This window comes from Drosophila novamexicana, unplaced genomic scaffold (assembly GCF_003285875.2).
Source record: "Drosophila novamexicana strain 15010-1031.04,08,12 unplaced genomic scaffold, DnovRS2.1 tig00001059-arrow-arrow-pilon, whole genome shotgun sequence".
Classification (NCBI taxonomy): domain Eukaryota; kingdom Metazoa; phylum Arthropoda; class Insecta; order Diptera; family Drosophilidae; genus Drosophila; species Drosophila novamexicana.
In genome coordinates, this window is record NW_020824837.1 from 866,383 (window position 1) to 887,578 (window position 21,196).

Here is a 21,196-nt window from a genome sequence, read left to right on the forward strand (position 1 = left end):
AGAGATGAGCAACAATTGTCGAAGTGACTGGTAAATTTCGATAAAAGCGACTGACTAGTTTGTTAATTGTAGTATAAGATGATAAAAAAAAGAATATAGCTGCGAGTCTATTAAGAAAACGTTAATAATAACTGTCTAAGTGAAAATTGATTGACAGCTTTTTAAAATTATATTCCGAAAAGTCACTGTGACAATTGCCCACAACTAGTCGATGTCGTCATCGTTATCGATAACAATAACTAGTTTGTTAGCCAACACTGCTTTTATGTTTTGTTTGCGTGGGTGGATGGGCGGGCTTGCGCCCATTTGTCACAACTGTGCGAATAATATATTAGTTGGAAAAACATAAATTAGAACTATCCAGAAATGTGCGGTCATTTGGCTGCTTGGCATTGCAATGTCCGATCGTCGTAAACGTGGTTGTATGCCCGAAGTAACTGTAGATTATCACGCAGTGCCGTTACATGGGACTCCAACGGAAAATCTCAATCGAAATTCAAACTCAACGCCAACGACTACGTCATGCTGCAGGCGTCCCGCGGCTGCTGCGGCAGAGCAAAACTCCTTATGCTGTGGTCATGGCTATATTATACCCGTGTTCATATTGTTTGTGCTTGTTCTAATTGTACTGCTGTTGCCTTGGGAAACACTAAATGGCCATATGGACGAAACTACCCCCGTCGAAAAGCCGTTGCCTTGTCAACTCCAGCTGGTGGAGACGATACCAATTGGCTTGAACTACACGCACGATAGTCCCAAATTTTTGAACACTTACGAGGCGTGGCAGCTCCTGCTGACCAAGGCAAAGGCGACGATAGACATAGCTGCTCCGTACTGGACATTGCGTGGAGTCGACGTGAATGACAGCAGCACCCAGCTGGGTGAGCAGCTATTCCAGCGTTTGCTCTCGAATGGGGATCCGGGCAAGCCTAAGTTGCGCATACGCATTGCGCTGAACAAGAGCCTGGAGAGCTCGTGGCATGCGGATGCCCGAATCTTTGCCAACTATGGCGCCGCTCAAGTGGTGGCCGTCAAGCTGGCCAATGAGGGTGGTGCCTTGCACACAAAACTCTGGATTGTGGATGGACAGCACTTCTATTTGGGCAGCGCCAACATGGACTGGCGCTCGTTGACCCAAGTCAAGGAGCTGGGCGTGCTTGCCCAGAACTGTCCGCAGCTAGCTCGCGATTTGTCCAAGATCTTCAAGGCCTACTGGCAGCTGGGCAGTGATAAGGATGCAGTCATGCCCAAGCCGTGGCCATGGTCCTATTATACCCCATACAATCTGCGTCAGCCCATGCTCATTCGCGTCAACAGAAATTATACCATGCGTGCCTATATATCCAGTGCACCGCCGCCACTTACGGCCAGCGGACGTACCCATGATCTGGATGCCATCTTAAACTGCATAGATACGGCTTTGGAATTTGTGCATATTGCTGTCATGGACTACTATCCGTTGATTTTGCTGGGCGGCAAGTTGCAGTTTTGGCCGCCCATTGATAATGCTCTACGGAAAGCAGCCGTGGAGCGTGGCGTGGCCGTAAAGCTGTTGATTTCGTGGTGGAAGCACTCGGATCCCAACGAGGATAACTATCTGCGTTCGCTGCAGGAGTTGTCCACCCTCAACCACCAAGTAGACATACAAATTGTGAGTATTTGTGGTTTATTTCAAACATCAAATTTATACTGGTTTTATTTGCAGCGCCGATTTATTGTGCCTTCGGATGAGCAGCAGCTGAAGATACCCTTTGCCCGTGTCAATCACAATGCCTACATGGTCACCGAGAGAGTTGCGTATATAGGCACATCCAACTGGTCGGGCGAGTATTTTACCCACACGGCTGGCGTCGGTCTGGTCCTGGCCGAAGTGGACTTTGAAAATGAGACGCAACACACTTTGCGCTCGGATCTTTTAGATGTATTTGCAAGGGATTGGCATAGTCCCTATGCGCTGCCGCTGAAATATAATTTGCGTCTTTGAGTTTTTAATATTTAAATTTTGCGCGCGTTCGTTTCGCCGCGCTGTTGTTTTACAACACTGCCACATAAAGCTGCTGCATGTCATAACAAATAGTCACATCCAACCTCAATTAGAAAATTACACAATAAATCCAATATCAAGCCGAAAAAGACATTTTCGCACCTGTTAGCAACGTCCATATGTGCACCCGCTGAAATATTATTTGCGTGTTTAAGTTTTTAAAATATTTTTAAATTTTCCGCGCAATTAACTCGCTTTGCTGTCGTTTTCCAGCACTGCTCCATACAGCTGCTGTATGTCATAACAAATAACCTAACCTCAATAAAAAAATGACAAAATAAACATAAAATAATGGCAAGCAAAAAGCCCACGCGTGATCTGATCGGCATTATTTGGACGAATTTTTGGCGTTCGTTCTTGCCGCGTAAGTATCGTGGCGATTACAAAGGCGACGATTACTTTGGCAACAAATACTTCGAGATACCAGCCAATCCGGCTGTTGGCCAACGCAAAGAACGCTGGTTCGAGCCGGCCGATAAGGAGGCCTTTGACCAGGAGCTGACCGCCGAATGGGAGGCCTGGCTGCGTGGTCGTCGCGAGGAGCCGCCCTCTCGCGATGAATTGATCAAGAATCTTCAAGTCATCGAGATGAAAAAGCGCAATGCAGCTGAGCTGGATGCGCAGTATGCCAAGGACAAGGACGCGGGCGCCCTGCCCAAGCAGGTGGAGGGCGAGACAATTGGCACGTATCCCAAGTACAAGGATTACGAAATAAATCCCGGCAAGAAGCCAATGGATGAAAAAAAATAAACATTGTTGTTTGTGTATTTTGAATTTATTTGTTAATATATGTACGTATTACTAGTTTAACTTTATGCGGTAGTTCACCAATCATTCAAATCTAAATCCTTTACAATATCCACAGCCGTGGCGGCTTCATCGTAATCATCTGCAGCGGGTTCTGCGGGCACCGCCTGCTTTGGCTCTAAACGCGGCTCATTGTCCTGCTTGTGTTTGGGCTTCTTGGGCTGCGGCGGCACTGCTTCTTCTTCATCGTCATCGTCGTCGTCGTCGTCATGGGGTATGCCCGCTGCATCATCGTCTTCCGAGTCCGATGGGAACAGCTCCAGTTCGCCGTCTTCATTACGTACCGTCACGCCCGTCTTGGCCGCCGGTCGCTTCAGTTTGGGCACATCGTAGTCCGCATTGATGTCATCTGTTTGGGCCGCCTGGCGTCGCTTCTTGGTCTCGTGCGTCTTCAGCCAGCTGGCATAGTAGATGTCCAATGGTGTGCGCTTATTGCGCACCTGCTGCTCCCAGGCCTGCACCGCCTGTGCATCCTTCAGGTCAAAGGTGACGCTGCTCTTGCTGCGCTGCTGCTCAATGAAACGGCTGCTCTCCTGAATCTTCTCCAGCAGCTGTTTCAGCTTGCGCACATAGTTGGCATTGCGGCACTCCTTGAGGTAGGCCTTAATGGCCATCACCACAGGCACCACCAGATCGCTAAACGCCAGCGTGGCCGACTCATGCGCCAGATACTCCAACAGCAGGCCGCACACCTGCTCGACGACCTCATCGCGGAATCCGTTCTCCGCCAGCTGCGACTTGTTCAGACGCAAGATGCACGTAAATTGCAGCGGCTTCATGGACACCGATGTGTGCTTCCGATTGAAGGTATTGCTGCGCAGCACCTCGACAATGAGCGGCAGGATTGGCACGTACGTGTGCGTCTCCTTGGCCAGCGAGATGAGCGCTTGAAGGCAATGGAAACGTAGCGGAAAATACTGCGCTGTCGGTATGAGTCGAATGACGCCGGTGGCGATGGTCACCAGTGGATAAACCAGCGGCTGCAATTGCGGTTTGTTTGTCGTCGCGCCAAGCAAATCCGACCACAAGCGCAACGAATTGATAAACTGCCAATTGTAGACCGCCTGGAAGCTGTCCTTCTTCTTTAAAATGACCGCATTGCGCAGATGTATGGCCAGCTGACGTATGTAGAGAAAGGCATGCTGATAGCTAACGTTCAGGTCCAGGGCGAACATCTCCACAAGCGAGCGGCGCATAAAATTGATGCCCGGCAACGTGCTGGGCGAAACGAACTTGGAGTTGCGCACATACGCCAGATACATGGCCTTCAGCACATGATTCAACATGGTGGCCTGCAAGTGTAACAAGTCAAGTGTTAATAAAAATTCTGTACAGGATTGGGCGGCAACTAACCTGCTGTTTTCGTGTGATTTTCAGTATGCACAAAAAAGCCAGCACGCGCACCGTTTCATCTCCCGTGGCCCACAGCACAATCAGACGCTTGAGGATGGTCTTACCCAACGCGGTAAATGGCGCGACCATGCCGGCCATTTGATGCAAATGCTTGAGCAGCACATTAAGTATATTCGAGCTGGACACCTGCTCCACAAGGCGTATCAAGTCGCCCAGATAGTAGCGCAGGCAGCCACGCACCTTTACCCACTTCTTGTGCTTGTGCAGCGGCATGCTGCTGTTGGGCTTGACGCCCAGCACACGGATTATGGCTGGCTGCAAATGGAGCACGCACAGCTGGATGACGCCGTTGAAGGTGGCGGCGCCAACAACTTTGTAGGTGCCGGCATTGGCCTGTTCACCCTCGGCATCGGCACTAATGCTGGCCAACGCGGAGTTGAAGGCTTGTATAACCTGACGCACTGCTTCAATTGACACATTGGGCTTGGTCAGCTGCAGTTCCCATTGGCGCAGCATGTTAAGTGTTATTTTTTGTGCGCCACCCGCAGTTGCTGCGTCGTCATCCTCGTCGCCCTCAAAGTCGCTCTCATCGCTGGCCACGGCCAGATCATCGCTGGGCTTGTGATATTTCCCATCATCCTCCTCGCTGTCCCCAGCTTCCTTTTGTTCAGCTGCATCAGCTACCTCCTCATCGTCATCATCACTGTCCATGAGATTAAACTCGAGCAATTCCTTATCGTTCTTTTTCAGAAAATCATAGAACTCGGGATCTATATCCTTAAGACCTTCCAAATCCTGTTTTTTCAACGTTTTCGCCGCCTTCTTCTTTGGACGCTTCTCATCTTTGCTTGTTGCGGCGGCGCTCTTTTCTTTTACTGTTTTTTTTGTTGCCTTTGGCAACTTTGGCTCTTCTGACTGCGGCTTTTTCTTCATGACACCCTTTTTTGGCTTTGTTTTGTCCAGGGACTTGACTTTTTTCGTTGCTACCTTCATTGTTTTTTGGGAATTAAATAAAACCAATCTTTAATAAATTCGATACTCGCTCAACACGTGCCGCTTTACATTTAACAGAACTACTCGTTACTTAACAGTAGTATCGCCACTTAACAGAGCTAGTTCACGGTTAACAGCAGGGTTTGCAGCTGTTTATATATTGTGGTGGCTGCTCGATAGACAGCCGATATTTTGTTGGCGGGTTTTTTAAATTTGTGCAAGTACAAGCTTTTAAGCTACGGATATACAACTTTAAGAGATCTTAGCATTTTCTAATTATAGCCTTTTCGTAAAATAGCAGCACAGCATAAGGCTGTGTGACAAAGATAAATTGCATTTTGACAACCAAAAAACAAATATGTCTCCTTCCAGCTGCACATTAATTAATCAGTAAAAACGTCGATCAACTAATGGAAACGCTTAAGGGGGCGTTGAATAAGCTCTACTATCATTTTTCAGTTGCAGTTACGCCTGCGTCTGCGTCAGGGGCCACACATCTGGCCAACTTGTTGCCAACTGCCGCGCAACAAGTTGTTGTTGTTGTTTGCAGTTTGTTTGTTTTTATTGTTGTTGTTGTTGTTATTGTTGTTGTTACAGAGACTGAAAACGAGAGTTAGGCTTAAGTGGAGCAGGGGTTGTTTGCCTTGATCAACGGCACTCGCAATTATTAATAGAAAAATTCACGTAATGTAAAACAAAAACAAAAAAAAAAAACAGAAAAACTTGATACGCCCAGCTTAAATAATTGTATGCATGCGAGGAGGGCAGGGAAGGGGCTGGGGAGGGGTAAGAGAGAGCTCAGATCCGCCTTAACAACACCTACGTTTGGCCCCCCTTGAATTACAGTTATGCATTTCTGGTGAACGTGTGCTGTGCAGCTCTTCCAGACATCCTTCAGCAGTTACGAAATGGCTTAAACGGGAATGCCAGTCGTCCCGTCCCGCATGGTACCGCCGCAATAAAAGTGTCAAACGTGCCCCGGCCCCAGCACCAGTTCCAGCGCCGCACGCAGTAGCAGTCGGCGCCGCTGTTGTTACCATGTCATGTTGGCAGCCACTCCCAATCGCATTTGCCCATAAATCTTGCCCGGCCAGTTGCCATTCACTTTTTTTTGTTATTTTTTTCTTATAATTGTCTTTTATTTATGTTTTCCTCAACGCGTGCACGCAAAACGCATGACACAGCTGCAGCCGCAGCGACAATTTCCTCGAACGCGTTGCAAGTTCAAGTTTACGCAGCTTTTAAGCCAAATCGAAATCAGCTTCCTGCTTGGGCGCAGCTTTGCAACGCACTTTACTGGTTTATTCGCACGCAGCAGCAGCAGCAGCAGCAGTTGGCCCACAAAATGCGCAACTGCATCAGCTTTTTGGCCAAGGCCAAGCCAGTCAATTGGGCCAACGCATAAGGCGTGCGCCGCCCGTGCATTGCTTTGGCTTTGGCTGCCGGTTTGTCGATCTTGTTTTTTTTGGCCATTATTGTTGTTGTTTTGTTTTTGTTTACGATTTGCTGCCTTAGTTGTTTATGTTTATGCGCTCATGATCACATTGTGTGGGCGATGCCATGAATTACCGAATAAGGTTAATGGACTAACTCTGATCTTAGCGCAGAGCCGTAAAAGAGTCTGCAATTGGCTTTTAAAGTGTTTAAGTGCAATTAATTGATTTTATGTGCAATTGTAAATGTGTGCTTCGATTGGAATAGTCCTTACAATGAACAGACATTTCAAATTAAATATTAACTAAATTTAGTCGTGTCTTCATGTCAACTAGGCATGATTACCAATCATATTATATATATAGTTTAATGTTAAAATAATGATAAAATATATATAAAAAAAAATACTTTTTGAAAAAGATAAAAGCTATTATTAGTTTCTTAAACAAATTATATTTCTGCATGCCAAGAGATTCTAGTCGGGAGCTCCCGACTAGGGGATACCCTGAACCCTCTTCTTCCAACATCAAATGCATATATATATTCTATTTTAGAAGCTATATGCCAAGTTTGGTGACTCTAGCTCTTATTATTTACCAAAATTGCCCAAAAAAACAGGATATAGATATCGATATCGATTTTTATCGATTGCTCGGAAACGGAGTAAGTTATCGATTATCGGAAACAAACTCGATCTGCGCAGGCACTAGGAGCACCTACATCTAAAATCAAGTTTCTAGCTCTTATAGGTTCTGAAATCCTGGCGTTCATACATACGGACGGACGGAAGGACAGAGAGAAGGGCATGGCTAGATCGACTCGGCTATTGATGCTGATCAAGAATATATATACTACATACATTTGGATTTTGCACAAATACAATATACCCTTATACCCATTTTTAATGGGTTCAGGGTATAAAAATATGAACTTTCGAGTCGGGCGTTTCCTTCAAGTCCAGAAAACTGGTTGCCCCCAAAAACTTGTCTTGCACTCACATGTTTCATATCTCTAGATCTCCTCCTCCTCTGCCTCCCTCCCCTCCCGCCGTCCCACACGTTATAAGCCTTATCAAGTGAAGGCAATTGGCATCCCCCAATGCAAAAGCTACTTAGTTGTGGCCGTTGAAGCGTGTACACTTCAACCTCAAGGCGGAGGCATGTCATAAGCATTTGAGAGCTGGCCATAGAACGTGTTAAATAAATAATAGTTACTTTATAAGACTCGTAATGCTCTCTGTTCGTTGTGACAGTTGTCGAGTGGGTCTGGCCACAAAAGTGGCTAATTATTGCGTTAACTTAATGGCCATTAACTTTGCCGCTTACGAGCACAATTGTAATTGGATTAATTACGCAAAGAGATTGATTGAATAGAGCCTAGTCAAATCACATCAATAGGTATTAAATATGTACATTAAAACGAATTGAATATAATTAAAATTGCCGCAACAGACCCGAATTCGCAGTTTTCGGAGGCCACCCACTTGAATTCCATAATCAAGTCGAATGTTAGTTTAATTCAATTATTTGCAAACAATTAAATTAATACCTGTTGTTCTGGAGTCTATCCGACCAACATCTATCCTAATGTTGAGCTTGCTTAAAGGCTAATTATATTTTAAATCCACAAAGTAAACCCCGAATTGTAAATAGTATTCGGAACTTAAGAGGTTGATTGGGACTGAAGCAAATGCCTCACCTTTAGGCTCTCCCCATGAGCTCAGGTTCGTAAACGTATTCATTAGAATTTAATATAAGGCTTAGATTAAAAGTAACTGGACACATTTCACCACAGTTTTCCGCCTGAAGGCGTGGTTCTTGCGAAACGCGTGAAATACGTGTTAAATGAATTAAATTCATTTGCGGTTAAAATTCATAAGGATTACGTATAATATAATAAGTTATATATAAGTTTAAACCCTCAACTATCAAATCCTTGACTTCCATTTTCACTAAAAAGCGTGAAACACATCTGAAATGAATTTATATTAAGTTCGTTTGATTTCGAAACTTTAACCAGCAAATTTGTAACCTCTATTTCCACTAAAAAGTGTGAAGCATATCTCAAATAAAGTTTTACTTCATTTCAGATCTTGATCTAGAGAAGTTTCACACAAATGATTTCCCCCAATTTTCCACTGTTGCTGGTGGAATTCCTAGCATAAACCTTTAATTGAAAATATATTTATTGCATTATATGAATATTTCAATTATATCGAGGTAAATGTAGAAGTCATACAGAAATCTACAACAGAATCGAGTCTTGCCTCTGCGAATCGCGTCGTGTACATTTATGATTAGCAACTAAATATACTCTTTTTTAATCATTTCGAGTAGGGTATGACAAACTAAATGAAATAATGAGCAACATGCTTAGGTGTCGGAGGCGTGGGTGTAGAAGGCAGCCGTTGCGGCAATCGGCCAGCCAACACATTTAGCAACTAACCATTGGCAGTGTATGAATGTCTGGCCACCATTTGGGGCCGATCTGGTGGCAACTGGCAGCAGCTTGCAACAATCGGCAGGCCGCAAATTGAATTCAAGCGTGGCTAACATTGTTTAGGCCAGACCCACAAGCCACCAAGCCGCCAAGCCGCACTGGGCCATAATTAGTTTATGCTCTTTTATGCGATTTTAAGTATGGAATTCGCATTTATCTGCTGCCGCCGCTCCAATGGTGGGCGTTGCACGGTTACAAAAAAAAAAAAAAAACAACAAAATATTAAAAAAAAAAAGTGAAATATTTTGATAAGGACTTTTGTCTGCAAGCATGATGCAATCGCGCCTCGAGATTGCGCCAAGCAGCACTTGTTAGCGCGCTGCCTGACTTTGGGTTAGGTATTAAAATGCCACAAAAATTGGGCCAAATGGTAAATGTAAGTGTGCTGTTGCCGTCGAGTGTGACATGTGCATTGTTGTTATACCGTGCTGAACCCACTGAAAGCGCTTAAAAGCGGGTATACTGGCTGTGTGCAAGCGCTTGTAACGGCCAGAAGGAAGCCCTTGCGATCCCAGAGATATATATCAAGATCAATCTCAGAGACTATTACCTTGTATTTGAAACGTAGCTTATTTTGCAGCACATGCGAGAAATTTATTGCTTTGGAACTGGGGACATCATATTTAGTTTTCAGATACAGAATATTTAACCCTTACGATACCTCCTCTCCCTGTTCCCATTAGAATGCATTCTTTGAGATATCGCCTTATACTTCACTATGTACACAATTGTGCAAAGTATTCGGGCTCCTTCCCCTGTTTCCCTTGGAGTTATGTTTCTTCAAAATTGTATACAGATCGGACTACAAGTGCCGATATTAATCAATACCGTATTTTCCATACAGTGTGGGAGGAGGGAAGAAGCATAATTATTCCTTTATATATGTATTTCTTGTTGTTGTATACAAGAAAGTTATTAACTTTAGAGCGACAGCTTGGCGCTGGCTCCAGGGTATCTCCCAGTCGAGCGCGCCCATCTTCCAGCGCACGTTTGTTTTGAATTATGCAATTGCTCGGTGTCAGGCTGATTTATGCCAGTTGACCGCCCAACACAAGCGGGTCTAACGCCTCGCCGCTTGGACGCCTCCTGCCGCATGTCACGTAGCATTTGGCCAGATGTGTCCAAGATCAATGCCAGACCAGCTCAGATTTGCATTGTGCGCATGTCCGTTGCTGGAATTTCGAGGCGCGGCTGGGCAAAATTAAATGGGCGTTCGAGCTGAACTTATGATCCGTGAATGCTGCAGCTTTATTTATGCTTGGAACAGAAACAATATGCATATATAAATGTAACTTGGTAAAAAAAAAAAGAAAAAAACAGACATCTCTTCAGACTTTGTAGCCAACAAGGTGACGGCGTCCAATGACTTCGCCCATAAAGAACCAGGTGATCACCTCAATGGTCACCAGGGTATTTAGCCAAGCCTCAGCGATGGTCACCTTGCCGAGGCGACTGCCAGCGCCCTTCACATCCTTTTTGGCTGACTTGGCGGTTGCTTGCGCTGTCTTGCGTATATGGGCAAAATCTGCAGGAGTTGGCGGCACCAGCTCCACCTTGGCATAGCGCATGAACTCATCGAACTGCGGACGAGCCTGGGCCTTGAGTTCTGAGGGAAATTTTTGAAGAGATTAGCTGAAAGCAACATAAATTGATTGATAACTTACTGTTGAACAAGACGGTGGCCTTGGCGACCAGGTTGGCCATATTGAATAGAGGATGAAAAGTTAGAAAAGCTGGAAATTTATTGCTTGAAAGCACGTTTTAAATCAGTTTTTATGTGTGCAGCAAAGCTGTGAAAAGCTGACAACGCAGTCAAGGCAGCAAAAATATGTACAAATCGGAACGCTTGGAATGAAACAAGAAACTCGGGCAACAGCTATCGATAACAATGTGTTTCGCCTTAAATTTATATTTGATAATTTGAAAATATTTAAATATAGGAAAATCGCCTATTACAATGCCCAAATAATTTGTGTGTTGGCCATGTTCAGCGACAAGAACAAAAAAAAAAAAAAATCCAGCAATCCATGTAAATGTTTTGAAAAATTTGCATAATGGACCACGCTAGGCGCTTGTCTAGCACAAATTTCGTGCAGACCAGCGCCAATTAGCCGATTTTGTGGCGATAACTGACCGATCATTACAACGCGAACAAGATAGTTATTAGCCAAGCGTTTTATGCTGAGCCTAATCTCCACCCACCGCCGCAGAGCAACACAATTGGGCCACGAAACAATGGTCAAGATGTTCGTGGATTGGCATACAAATGTTATAGGCTAAAGCAGATCTGCCCTGATAGAGTTATATATCTACAAATACGCCCAGTAATTTCATCATTGATTGGCTGCCTTACAGTCTAAACGGTTGGAATCAAATAAATACATTACAAGTTGTTTTTTAATTTCCTTGCTTTATGAATATTAAAGTCGATTGCATTCCAATCGCCCGTTACGGCCGATCTGAGGCATATCATATAAAATGTGATTAATGCTGGGTTTTAACCTGTCAAAACCGTGCAGCTGCCTCTTAAATGGTTCTGATCGTGTTTTATAGCTTGACCAACTCATTTGGTGTTTCAAATTGTCTTTGACTCTTTGACCTGCTCGTTAAATGCGATTTGCATCTTATGTCAATTGCAAGTCGAAGCTGCCCAGCATTCTGGTACTTTAGTAAGTGTCCAAATATGGAAAAGTAGTTCAACAATTTGATTTGCTATTTTGCATTTTTATTGTTTGCCAATGCTGACAGCGTTTGATTATATTTATTTTTGGGCGTTGCCCATGCACATGCCTTCCTACTTTGGTGCCCGGGAAATGCTCGTTGTAAAACAGCAATTGTTCATTGAGAGCACTGAGAAAAATCGCAAAAATTATTCAATTACATTTAAAATAAGTTATTATTAAAAGGAATTAAATTTAAACATTTAACTCGTAAGGAGTTCAATAGGGAACTCATGAAAATGTGCTCCTTTCCAAATCGATTGTTTTTTGAATTTCGATATTGATTTAAATAGAACAAGTAAGAGGTTCTAGTCGGAAGGTCCCGCTAGGGGATACCCGGAACCCTCTTCTTCCATCATCAAATGCATATATATATTCCATTTTAGAAGCTATATGCCAAGTTTGGTGACTCTAGCTCTTATTATTTACCAAAATTGCCCAAAAAAACAGGATATAGATATCGATATCGATTTTTATCGATTGCTTGGAAACGGAGTAAGGTATCGATTATCGGAAACAAACTCGATCTGCGCGGGAGCTAGGAGCACCTACATCTAAAATTTCAAGTCTCTAGCTCTTATAGGTTCTGATATCCTTGCGTTCATACATACGGACGGACGGACGGACAGACAGACGGACATGGCTAGATCGACTCGGCTACTGATGCTGATCAAGAATATATATACTTTATGGGGTCGGAGATGCTTCCTTCTGCCTGGGTATAATAATAATGGCAGAGTTTATTTTTGGGTTTCATTTTTTTTGCAGTGCAAGCAAGCACGCGACTTTGTCTGTTTGCGGCCAAGTGATATATAATTAAAAAAAAATTCTGACAATCACAATAACAACAGCTTATAGCTATGTTTTATATGCAATTGCTGCCAGCGCCGAAGTAAACAATGTTCGGCGCATGGGCGCAAGGGAAACTGAGGTTTGCGGGCGCATATGGCCGCAGGTCTATGCTTATGGCTGTGTTTGTGGCTTTATCAATATAATTTGGTTGTTGTTGTTGTTGTTGCAATTTTCGTGTTGTCGATTGGTTAGGCCGATAGCTTGTGTGTGTGTGTGTGTACGTGTGCTTGTATGTTTCCTTCGGCTCTAAATTCTTGCTTATTGCAATTTGCGCAACAATGCGGCCCCGCCCGCACACGCCGGACCCACCACCAGATGCTCCATAGAGAGACGCCGACACCACCCAGCAGATCTCAGCCGGACGATTTGACGCTGCGACGACGACGACAGCGACAGCGACGGCGACGCTGACGTCGCAGCTGGGCAGTGAAAGGCTAGCACCCAGGCAGAGCACTTGGCCAGAGATCTGCTCCAATTCTGCGACTGCGACGCCAGCAGAGGCTCTCAGCCATTGGCTTGTGCCAGGCCTTTGGCTTTGGCTGGGCGGGCGTCGTCGTCGTCGTTGTTTTGAGTCTAGTTTTTGTGTGTTTATTCGAATTTGATATATATTTTTTCTTGAGTGCATTTGTTGTTATTGTTTGCCACTTTGGTGTGGGGCAGGTTTTTTTTATTTTTTATTTTTAATGCTGTTGGAAATGCATTTGCTGTGCGAAGTCCGCGCCAATTTTTTAGTATAAAAGTTACCACAATTTGGTAGTCGAAATCAGAATCAACTCGTTCGCTGAGCATTCAACAAGTCTTCCTTCTACTCCTTCAACTTCTTTACAAACCCTCAACAACAACAACATGAAGGTAAGACTTGGGCACAAACAGCTTATAATTTGATTTTTTGAACTGGCGCTAATCTTGGTGCTTCTCCTGCTTTCAATTTACAGTTCGCCGTTGCCGTAGTCATGTTCGTGTGCGCCGTTGCCGGTGCCCAGGCTTCGTGGGCCGCCATTGCTCCCGGTGTTTCCTATGTCAACTCTGTGTCGCATGGTGGACCCGGTCTGTGGGGTGGTGCCTGGAATGGCGCCTGGAACGGTGCCTGGAATGGTGGCTGGAACAATGGCTGGGCCGCACCCGCTGCCGTTGCCGTTCACGCCAGCGCACCCTGGGGTCTCTCTGCTCCCGGCTGGCACGGTGGTGTTCCCGGCATTGCCCTGGCTCAGGGACCCGGTGCCGCTGCCCTTGGTCCTCATGGTCATGAGGGCGTCTATGTGGCCAAGACTCGTGGTGCCATCCACACCGCTCCCCTCGCCGGTCACATCAACTCGGCCACCTCCGTGAATGTGGCTCCTGCACCCGGAACCCTGTAAATGCTGCCAAAAAAAAAAAACCACCACAACAAATAACAAAACGAATGCCAAATGAAGTGAGCAGCTGGCGGGCAGGACAACACAGTCGGGATCACCGTGCAATTGGCCAACCAGTTGTTGTCTAACTCTACGCTATCCACTTCTTTCCACGATTTCAACGACTCTCTACTCGGATACTCTACCACCATCACCATAGCCACCCATTATTCTTAAGCACACCGCTCTTAGTCCCGTTTGCGAGCCATTGCGGGGAATCTGCGGGCGACTCGTCCGCCTGCGGATTTCCTGGACTGGTTCACACCAAAACACACACTCACTCACGCGCACATTTGAGTTAGTTCTGTGTTCAGCAAATAAGTCCAACAACAGCAACAACAACAATTACAACAACTACAACCAACAAATAACAGCATGTTAATTTCTTATTACTTGAGAACTTTACAAAACACCAACTTTTCCAGCTTTCCCTCTATCTATTCCCCCATCTATATATATTTGCAACAATATACTTTCTATCTATCACACTCTATTCCTTTATTCTTTTCGAAAATCTGTACATATTCGGTATATATATATATATATACATACATACACATATACTTACTGTAGTAATTTGCAACAATTGTAAGATTGACGAAAAACGTTTTAAATAAACTCATTCAGCGTTTTTATTTATGCGAAAATTTAAAGGATTTCATTTCAAGATGTTTTGGGTGAGAGTATTTACGGATGAAAAGAAAAGTTGTATATAAGAGTTATAAGAAAAATTAGTTTAAAAAACTAGATTCTTATTTCTAGATATTCCCCATTATTATTCCATCATAGTCTTTAGCTTTTAAGTCCCTCTCCGATATATCCTATAATATCCTTATCTAGCTTTAGCTGAGTATATGCCGATTACTCTGTTAAAAACTAATGACATATCATCATCATAATACAAAGAACTGATAGAAGTGTGGAGTTTTCCATCAATCGCAATCCACCTGGCTTTAACTATTTTAAGGGATAAATGTTATATATAACATTTTTCGTATTTCTTAAAATGTATTATCATGTAATAGCCGCAAATATTCCTTTTAAAAATTTAAGATTTATAGCAACTTGTTCCAGTTCTCCAGCTGCTCTGTTAAGTTGGCTGCGTTGAAGCATGCTTATTAAGTTGGCCGCACTAAGTTCTCAAAAGGTGCTCAATCAAAGGTACCCTAGGCACAAAAATTACCCAACCCAATCCATAAAAACAATTGAAATGTGACCGCGTAAAGCGAAGGTAATCATTAAAATACCTTAGCCATGTAATTAAACGTATAATCAAATTAATAAACAGTACTATAAACTGTGACCTTGGTTCGTAGCACCCATAGATCTAACCCTGAGAAAAATTACAGATTGCTTAATTGATTGCATATCGAAAAGAATGTCTAGATCAAATATGTCTTTGTACTAGCTTAAGTGATTTGATCGACTGTGCACTTAGCAGTTAATACTAGATGATATGTTTGGACGGTTTTTTTTATGGCCATCGAACGGTAGTCAAGACCGGGGCCAATGTACATTTGAGCCAACTAATTGTTGGCAATTCATAATGCGACCACAGGGCGTATGCTTAATTATGCAAACGCTTAGCGCTAATTACAGCCCAGAAATGGTAACAGCTCGAGCACCTGAGACCAGATCGAACTCTATAATATAAACAATATATATATAAATATATATGTATATGTATATATATATGTATCTTGATGGAGGTTTAAATTATGGCAGCATTAATTACAGTTTATCAGCAAAAGTATCTCAACTTGAACCCTTGCAGAGCAATGGATACATTTGTTGTTGTTCCTTTTGGCGTTGGCGTGTTGGCCAATACTTGTCAGCCAATCTGTGAGGGGCTGTGCCTTCAAATAGGTGTCTTTAGTGCAACGACACCTGACTGGTTTTCCTGGCTTTGTTTGGGGTTTTCTTTTTTTGGACAGCCGCCTCAGAACTGGTTCGCAATGCGGCTGCAATTGGCAAGGTTTTCGATTTTTATGTTTCTATTCAATCCAAATCGAATTGTTTGCCATTTGCATAATTGAATTGTTGTTTTTTCTTTTAGCGGGTGTCTTTGTACTGCGATCTAATTGTTTCACCAAATGGCTATCTGCGTGGGTGGATCCGACTGGAATCCGGCTGTAAGTCTGCAACACCCACGCTCCAGGGAGCGGCTCTTGTGTGTTATATAATATCCATTTAAATGCACTCCATTTCGCAATCGTAGGCGGCATAATTAAACTACGTTAAGGAAGTTATCAAAGAGCTCAAATATTCTGTGTAACTCTCAAAGAGAATTCTGCTTGGAATCGAAATCGAATATAAGCTGTAAGCCTGTCTTTCGGGTTTTCCAGCTTAATATTTTATTCAAGCTTAATCTTTTCCTGTAGTCTAGTAAAAAGATGTTTAATATTTCCTAGGTAAATCGTAGTCGATGGAGGAAACTAACAAAATCCGAAGAAAAAACTCTATTAAGACTTCAGCCTTTCATTTTAATGTGGTATATTTTCGGTCGAAATCATTGTAAAAATGTCAAAAAACATTCACGAAATCTTTTCAAAAATGTCTAAAAACATAAACTGCAAAGTTCCCAGTTAGTAGATCTTAAATTCGTTGAATTTTGTAAGAACTTGAAGATTTTTTCGATTTTGAGACTTCTTCTCCCCAGAAATATATTAATTTATTTATATTTTCTTTAAATATAGAATTTGTGCAAACGTAATAAGAGTTGGTAAATAATATGAAATTTGTTTAAAATTAATTTATTCAAATGAATAGATATTATCTGTGAAGCAATTATACAGTTTTGGATTGGAAATCAATTAGGTGTGCTGTGCCATAGCCTAATCAGGATATGGAAACGAACCATGATTGGATCGTAAGCTAGTCACATTATATGCTAATGAAATACAACAACAATTAAGTAATTATACAATAAGAAAAAAAAAAACAAAATTAAATCAGAGCAAGCGTCGAGACAGTGAAAATAGTTTAACCGGAACTGCAACTGAAAAGTTGGGTTGGGCCTCGCACAGCTGAAATGCATTTCTGAACGTGGCCAAGATCTATTGGGCTTGATCGATCGACTGAGTGTTGAGTCTGGGTGTGTGTGTGTGTGTGTGCCGTGTTGCTGCTCATGTGAACGCCTGCATGTGGCATGTCATTAGCTGTAATCACATGTATGCAAAAGATATGAATATATGGCATATGTAATGTATATCTAACTCGAACTCGAACTCTCACTTGGCTGAACTTTTGCTGACCATTGTTGACGGACGTTAGCTGCATTTTTTCTGCTATAAAACTGGCCACAGTACAGCCAATTGATCAGTTCAGAACAAGAGTTCATTAAGAGCGCAACAAAGCAAACACCATTAGCACAATGAAAGTGAGTATACGCAGGGATTTGCGATCTGGCCAGGATTAACACACACACACATATTTCCAGTTCGCCATCGCTGTTGTCTTCACCCTGGCCCTCGCCATGGGCGTGCAGTCCTCGGTCATTCCGTTGATCTCTCAGCTGGCTGGTCACGGTCTGTCCTATACGGCCGTTGCTAATCCCGTGCTGGCTTCTCCCTGGGGCGTACCTGCCGCTCATTGGCCCGCCGCTGTCTCAGTTGGCTCCTGGCCGCCAGCAGCCCATGGCCCAGCTCTGATTGCTGGTCACGGCGCCGCCGTGGTGGCTCCCCATGCACCCGCTGTGGTTGTCGCACCCGTTGCCCACGAGGGCGTCTATACCGCACAGACCCGTGGTGCCGTCCACACCGCTCCGCTGTCCGGTCACATTCAGTCCGTGGCTTCGATCAATGCTGCTCCCGCTCCCGGCACCATCTAATTAAGGATTTTTCGGCAATTGATGCGCCCCAAATGGAAGTGAATATGTTAATGAAAAATGTTGTAAATACTTGTATGTATAAACAGGGTACTCGCACCGGCCATCTAAATTTTAATTTTGAACGCACTCGCTAAAATCTCGCTCGCTCTATTTATTCAAAAGCCATTTTCGTAACAAAATGAAACAAAAAAACCAACTATGAAAACGACTTTCTTTCTAGATAATAAATCTATTTAAAAAAGTTCAAAACAACGAATTTTTCTTACAATTATTTTTGTTAATGTTCAAGAGTTTCAAGTCATTAATTAAGCTAGAATGTTGCTTTTGCAAATACTTTAAGCTTTCTTGAATCCATTCTATTCAACTAAAATTAATGAGACCCTAAATTTCTAAAAATTTCTGCAATAATTCATTAAAAAATAACGCCTACAAATTTTTTAAAGAGTCTTTACCACGAAGGGGTTAAATATTGGAAACTTTCTTAACATTTATATTTTAACATACATCGATTATATTTCTTTACATTTATTGATTAACATTTTTGACTTGCTTTTTAACATTAACCTTTCTAGATTCTTTGGATTTAGATTCTTTACTATTTTAACCTTTAATTAAAATAATTGAAAGCTTATTGCAATCTCTACAATTTCTTTAATCAGACCCATTAATTAAAGCAACCTACAAATTTGCTTAAGGTCTATACAAAATAACAGTTCTAGAGCTTGTAGAAATGATTCACTGCTAAATTCTACCAATAAAGTGGCTCAAGGTTCTAGTCCAGCAACACATATAGTCATTCGATTTAGTTAGTCAGCTGCTCAGATAAAGGTCTTGACTTTAATTACGCGCATAAGCTGTTATATCGCAATTAACGGACTTTGTAATACAAAACAAGTCTCATTTAGCTGTAAGTTTAGCAATCGCAAGAGGCATAAGAACAGCTGAGATATCTTTACATATATCTATACGTATGGGCTGTCCATATATGTATATTACTATATATAGAACTGATTGTCCTGACTGACTGACTGGCTAATTGACTGACAAATACCCTTAAAAATCTCATATGGACATGGGTAAAAATTTCCCAGCTTCATAACTCGGTCAAAACTCATCCGATCTTCACGTGGTTTGGTTTTTTACCCATCGTTTGGCACTAAAAACAAATTGGCATTTAAATCTGGCAACGTAATTTTCCATCGAATTTTATTTAAAAATTGTACTCCTAAATCTCATCTCATACGGACATGTGTGAAAATTTCCCGACCCCATAACTCGGTCAAAACTCAACCGATTTTCACGTGGTTTGGTTTTTTACGCATCGTTTGGCATTTAAAACAATTTTGCATTTAAATCTGGCAACGTAATTTTTCATCGAAATTCATGTAAAAATTGTACCCCTAAAACTCTTCCCATACGGACATGTGTCAAAATTTCCCAACCCCATAACTCGGTCAAAACTCAACCGATTTGCACGTGGTTTGGCTTTTTACGCATCGTTTGGCATTTAAAACAATTTTGCATTTAAATCTGGCAACGTAATTTTTCATCGAAATTCATGCCAAAATTGTACCCTTAAATCTCGTATGGACGTGTGAAAATTTCCCGACCCCATAACTCGGTCAAAACTCATCCGATCTTCACGTGGTTTGGTTTTTTACGCATCGTTTGGCATTTAAAACAATTTTGCATTTAAATCTGGCAACGTAATTTTTCATCGAAATTCATGCCAAAATTGTACCCTTAAATCTCGTATGGACGTGTGAAAATTTCCCGACCCCATAACTCGGTCAAAACTCATCCGATCTTCACGTGGTTTGGTTTTTTACCCATCGTTTGGCACTAAAAACAAATTGGCATTTAAATCTGACAACGTAATTTTCCATCGAATTACATGTCAAAATTGTACCCCTAAAACTCTTCCCACACGGACATGTGTCAAAATTTCCCAACCCCATAACTCGGTCAAAACTCATCCGATCTTCACGTGGTTTGGTTTTTTACGCATCGTTTGGCACTAAAAACAAATTGGCATTTAAATCTGGCAACGTAATTTTTCATCGAAATTCATGTAAAAATTGTACCCCTAAAACTCTTCTCATACGGACATGTGTCAAAATTTCCCAACCCCATAACTCGGTCAAAACTCAACCGATTTGCACGTGGTTTGGCTTTTTACGCATCGTTTGGCATTTAAAACAATTTTGCATTTAAATCTGGCAACGTAATTTTTCATCGAAATTCATGTAAAAATTGTACCCCTAAAAGTCTTCCCATACGGACATGTGTCAAAATTTCCCAACCCCATAACTCGGTCAAAACTCAACCGATTTGCACGTGGTTTGGCTTTTTACGCATCGTTTGGCATTTAAAACAATTTTGCATTTAAATCTGGCAACGTAATTTTTCATCGAAATTCATGTAAAAATTGTACCCCTAAAACTCTTCCCATACGGACATGTGTCAAAATTTCCCAACCCCATAACTCGGTCAAAACTCATCCGATCTTCACGTGGTTTGGTTTTTTACGCATCGTTTGGCACTAAAAACAAATTGGCGTTTAAATCTGGCAACGTAATTTTCCATCGAAATTCATGTAAAAATTGTACTCCTAAATATCTTCTCATACGGACATGTGTCAAAATTTCCCAACCCCATAACTCGGTCAAAACTCAACAATTTTCACGTGGTTTGGCTTTTTGTTAATGGTTTGGCCCCTTGAATAAATTGGCATTTAAATCTGACAACGTAATTTTTCATCGAAAGTCATGTAAAAATTGTACCTTTAAAAATCTCACATTGAATTGTTTTCAGTGTACCTTCTAGCCAAAATGTTTCTGAAATTCAAGTCTGTCTTTATTGACACAATGAATGTAAACAGATCCAACATTTAATTAAAATTGTTTATTTATTTTCAAAACAAATTCTAGCAAAAAATATGAAAACTAATGTTTTGACAGCAGAAAGTTTGGCACATAAAAGAAAAGAGTAAATCGTTTCAAATATTGACAAAGCAATACTTTAAAACACTTCCCATAAAGTATATATATTCTAGATCCGCACCAACAGCCGAGATGATATATATCTACTAGATATATATAGTAGATAAAGATATATACCATATATATAATCAAAAATTAAAAGGCAATCAAAGCCAAGTGCCAAGTTTATGCATTTCTCAATAAGAAGAAGTTCTTAAATGAAGTTTGATTATATTGTAAGGCATCACAGCGCACATTGTTGAGGCAAAGTGAGTGCCAAGAGTAAGCCC

General features: G+C 42.2%; 6 protein-coding genes across 6 annotated transcripts; 4 read left to right on the forward strand and 2 right to left on the reverse strand.

Moving 5' to 3' along the window:
* The first annotated feature begins 298 nt into the window (after window positions 1-298).
* On the forward strand, window positions 299-2,309 carry LOC115765944 (phospholipase D3). The gene is made up of 2 exons (XM_030709690.1): window positions 299-1,651; window positions 1,706-2,309. Exons 1-2 carry the CDS (start codon window positions 398-400, stop codon window positions 1,982-1,984), a joined length of 1,533 nt encoding a protein of 510 aa, XP_030565550.1. The 5' UTR covers window positions 299-397; the 3' UTR covers window positions 1,985-2,309.
* Window positions 2,304-2,848, forward strand: LOC115765945 (NADH dehydrogenase [ubiquinone] 1 alpha subcomplex assembly factor 2). The gene has a single exon (XM_030709691.1). The coding sequence runs from the start codon at window positions 2,336-2,338 to the stop codon at window positions 2,792-2,794; it is 459 nt and encodes a 152-aa protein (XP_030565551.1). The 5' UTR covers window positions 2,304-2,335; the 3' UTR covers window positions 2,795-2,848.
* LOC115765943 (nucleolar complex protein 2 homolog) lies at window positions 2,819-5,239 on the reverse strand. The gene is made up of 2 exons (XM_030709689.1): window positions 4,205-5,239; window positions 2,819-4,143 (listed from the first exon to the last, which is right to left on the reverse strand). The coding sequence occupies exons 1-2, from the start codon at window positions 5,195-5,197 to the stop codon at window positions 2,869-2,871; spliced, it is 2,268 nt and encodes a 755-aa protein (XP_030565549.1). The 5' UTR covers window positions 5,198-5,239; the 3' UTR covers window positions 2,819-2,868.
* Window positions 5,240-10,457: 5,218 nt separating this feature from the next.
* On the reverse strand, window positions 10,458-10,936 carry LOC115765949 (ATP synthase subunit g, mitochondrial). The gene is made up of 2 exons (XM_030709697.1): window positions 10,795-10,936; window positions 10,458-10,736 (listed from the first exon to the last, which is right to left on the reverse strand). Exons 1-2 carry the CDS (start codon window positions 10,832-10,834, stop codon window positions 10,459-10,461), a joined length of 318 nt encoding a protein of 105 aa, XP_030565557.1. The 5' UTR covers window positions 10,835-10,936; the 3' UTR covers window position 10,458.
* Window positions 10,937-13,479: 2,543 nt separating this feature from the next.
* Window positions 13,480-14,707, forward strand: LOC115765940 (adult cuticle protein 1). The gene is made up of 2 exons (XM_030709685.1): window positions 13,480-13,554; window positions 13,638-14,707. Exons 1-2 carry the CDS (start codon window positions 13,549-13,551, stop codon window positions 14,058-14,060), a joined length of 429 nt encoding a protein of 142 aa, XP_030565545.1. The 5' UTR covers window positions 13,480-13,548; the 3' UTR covers window positions 14,061-14,707.
* Window positions 14,708-17,432: 2,725 nt separating this feature from the next.
* LOC115765969 (adult cuticle protein 1-like) lies at window positions 17,433-18,117 on the forward strand. The gene is made up of 2 exons (XM_030709722.1): window positions 17,433-17,475; window positions 17,536-18,117. Exons 1-2 carry the CDS (start codon window positions 17,470-17,472, stop codon window positions 17,923-17,925), a joined length of 396 nt encoding a protein of 131 aa, XP_030565582.1. The 5' UTR covers window positions 17,433-17,469; the 3' UTR covers window positions 17,926-18,117.
* The last annotated feature ends 3,079 nt before the right edge of the window (window positions 18,118-21,196 follow it).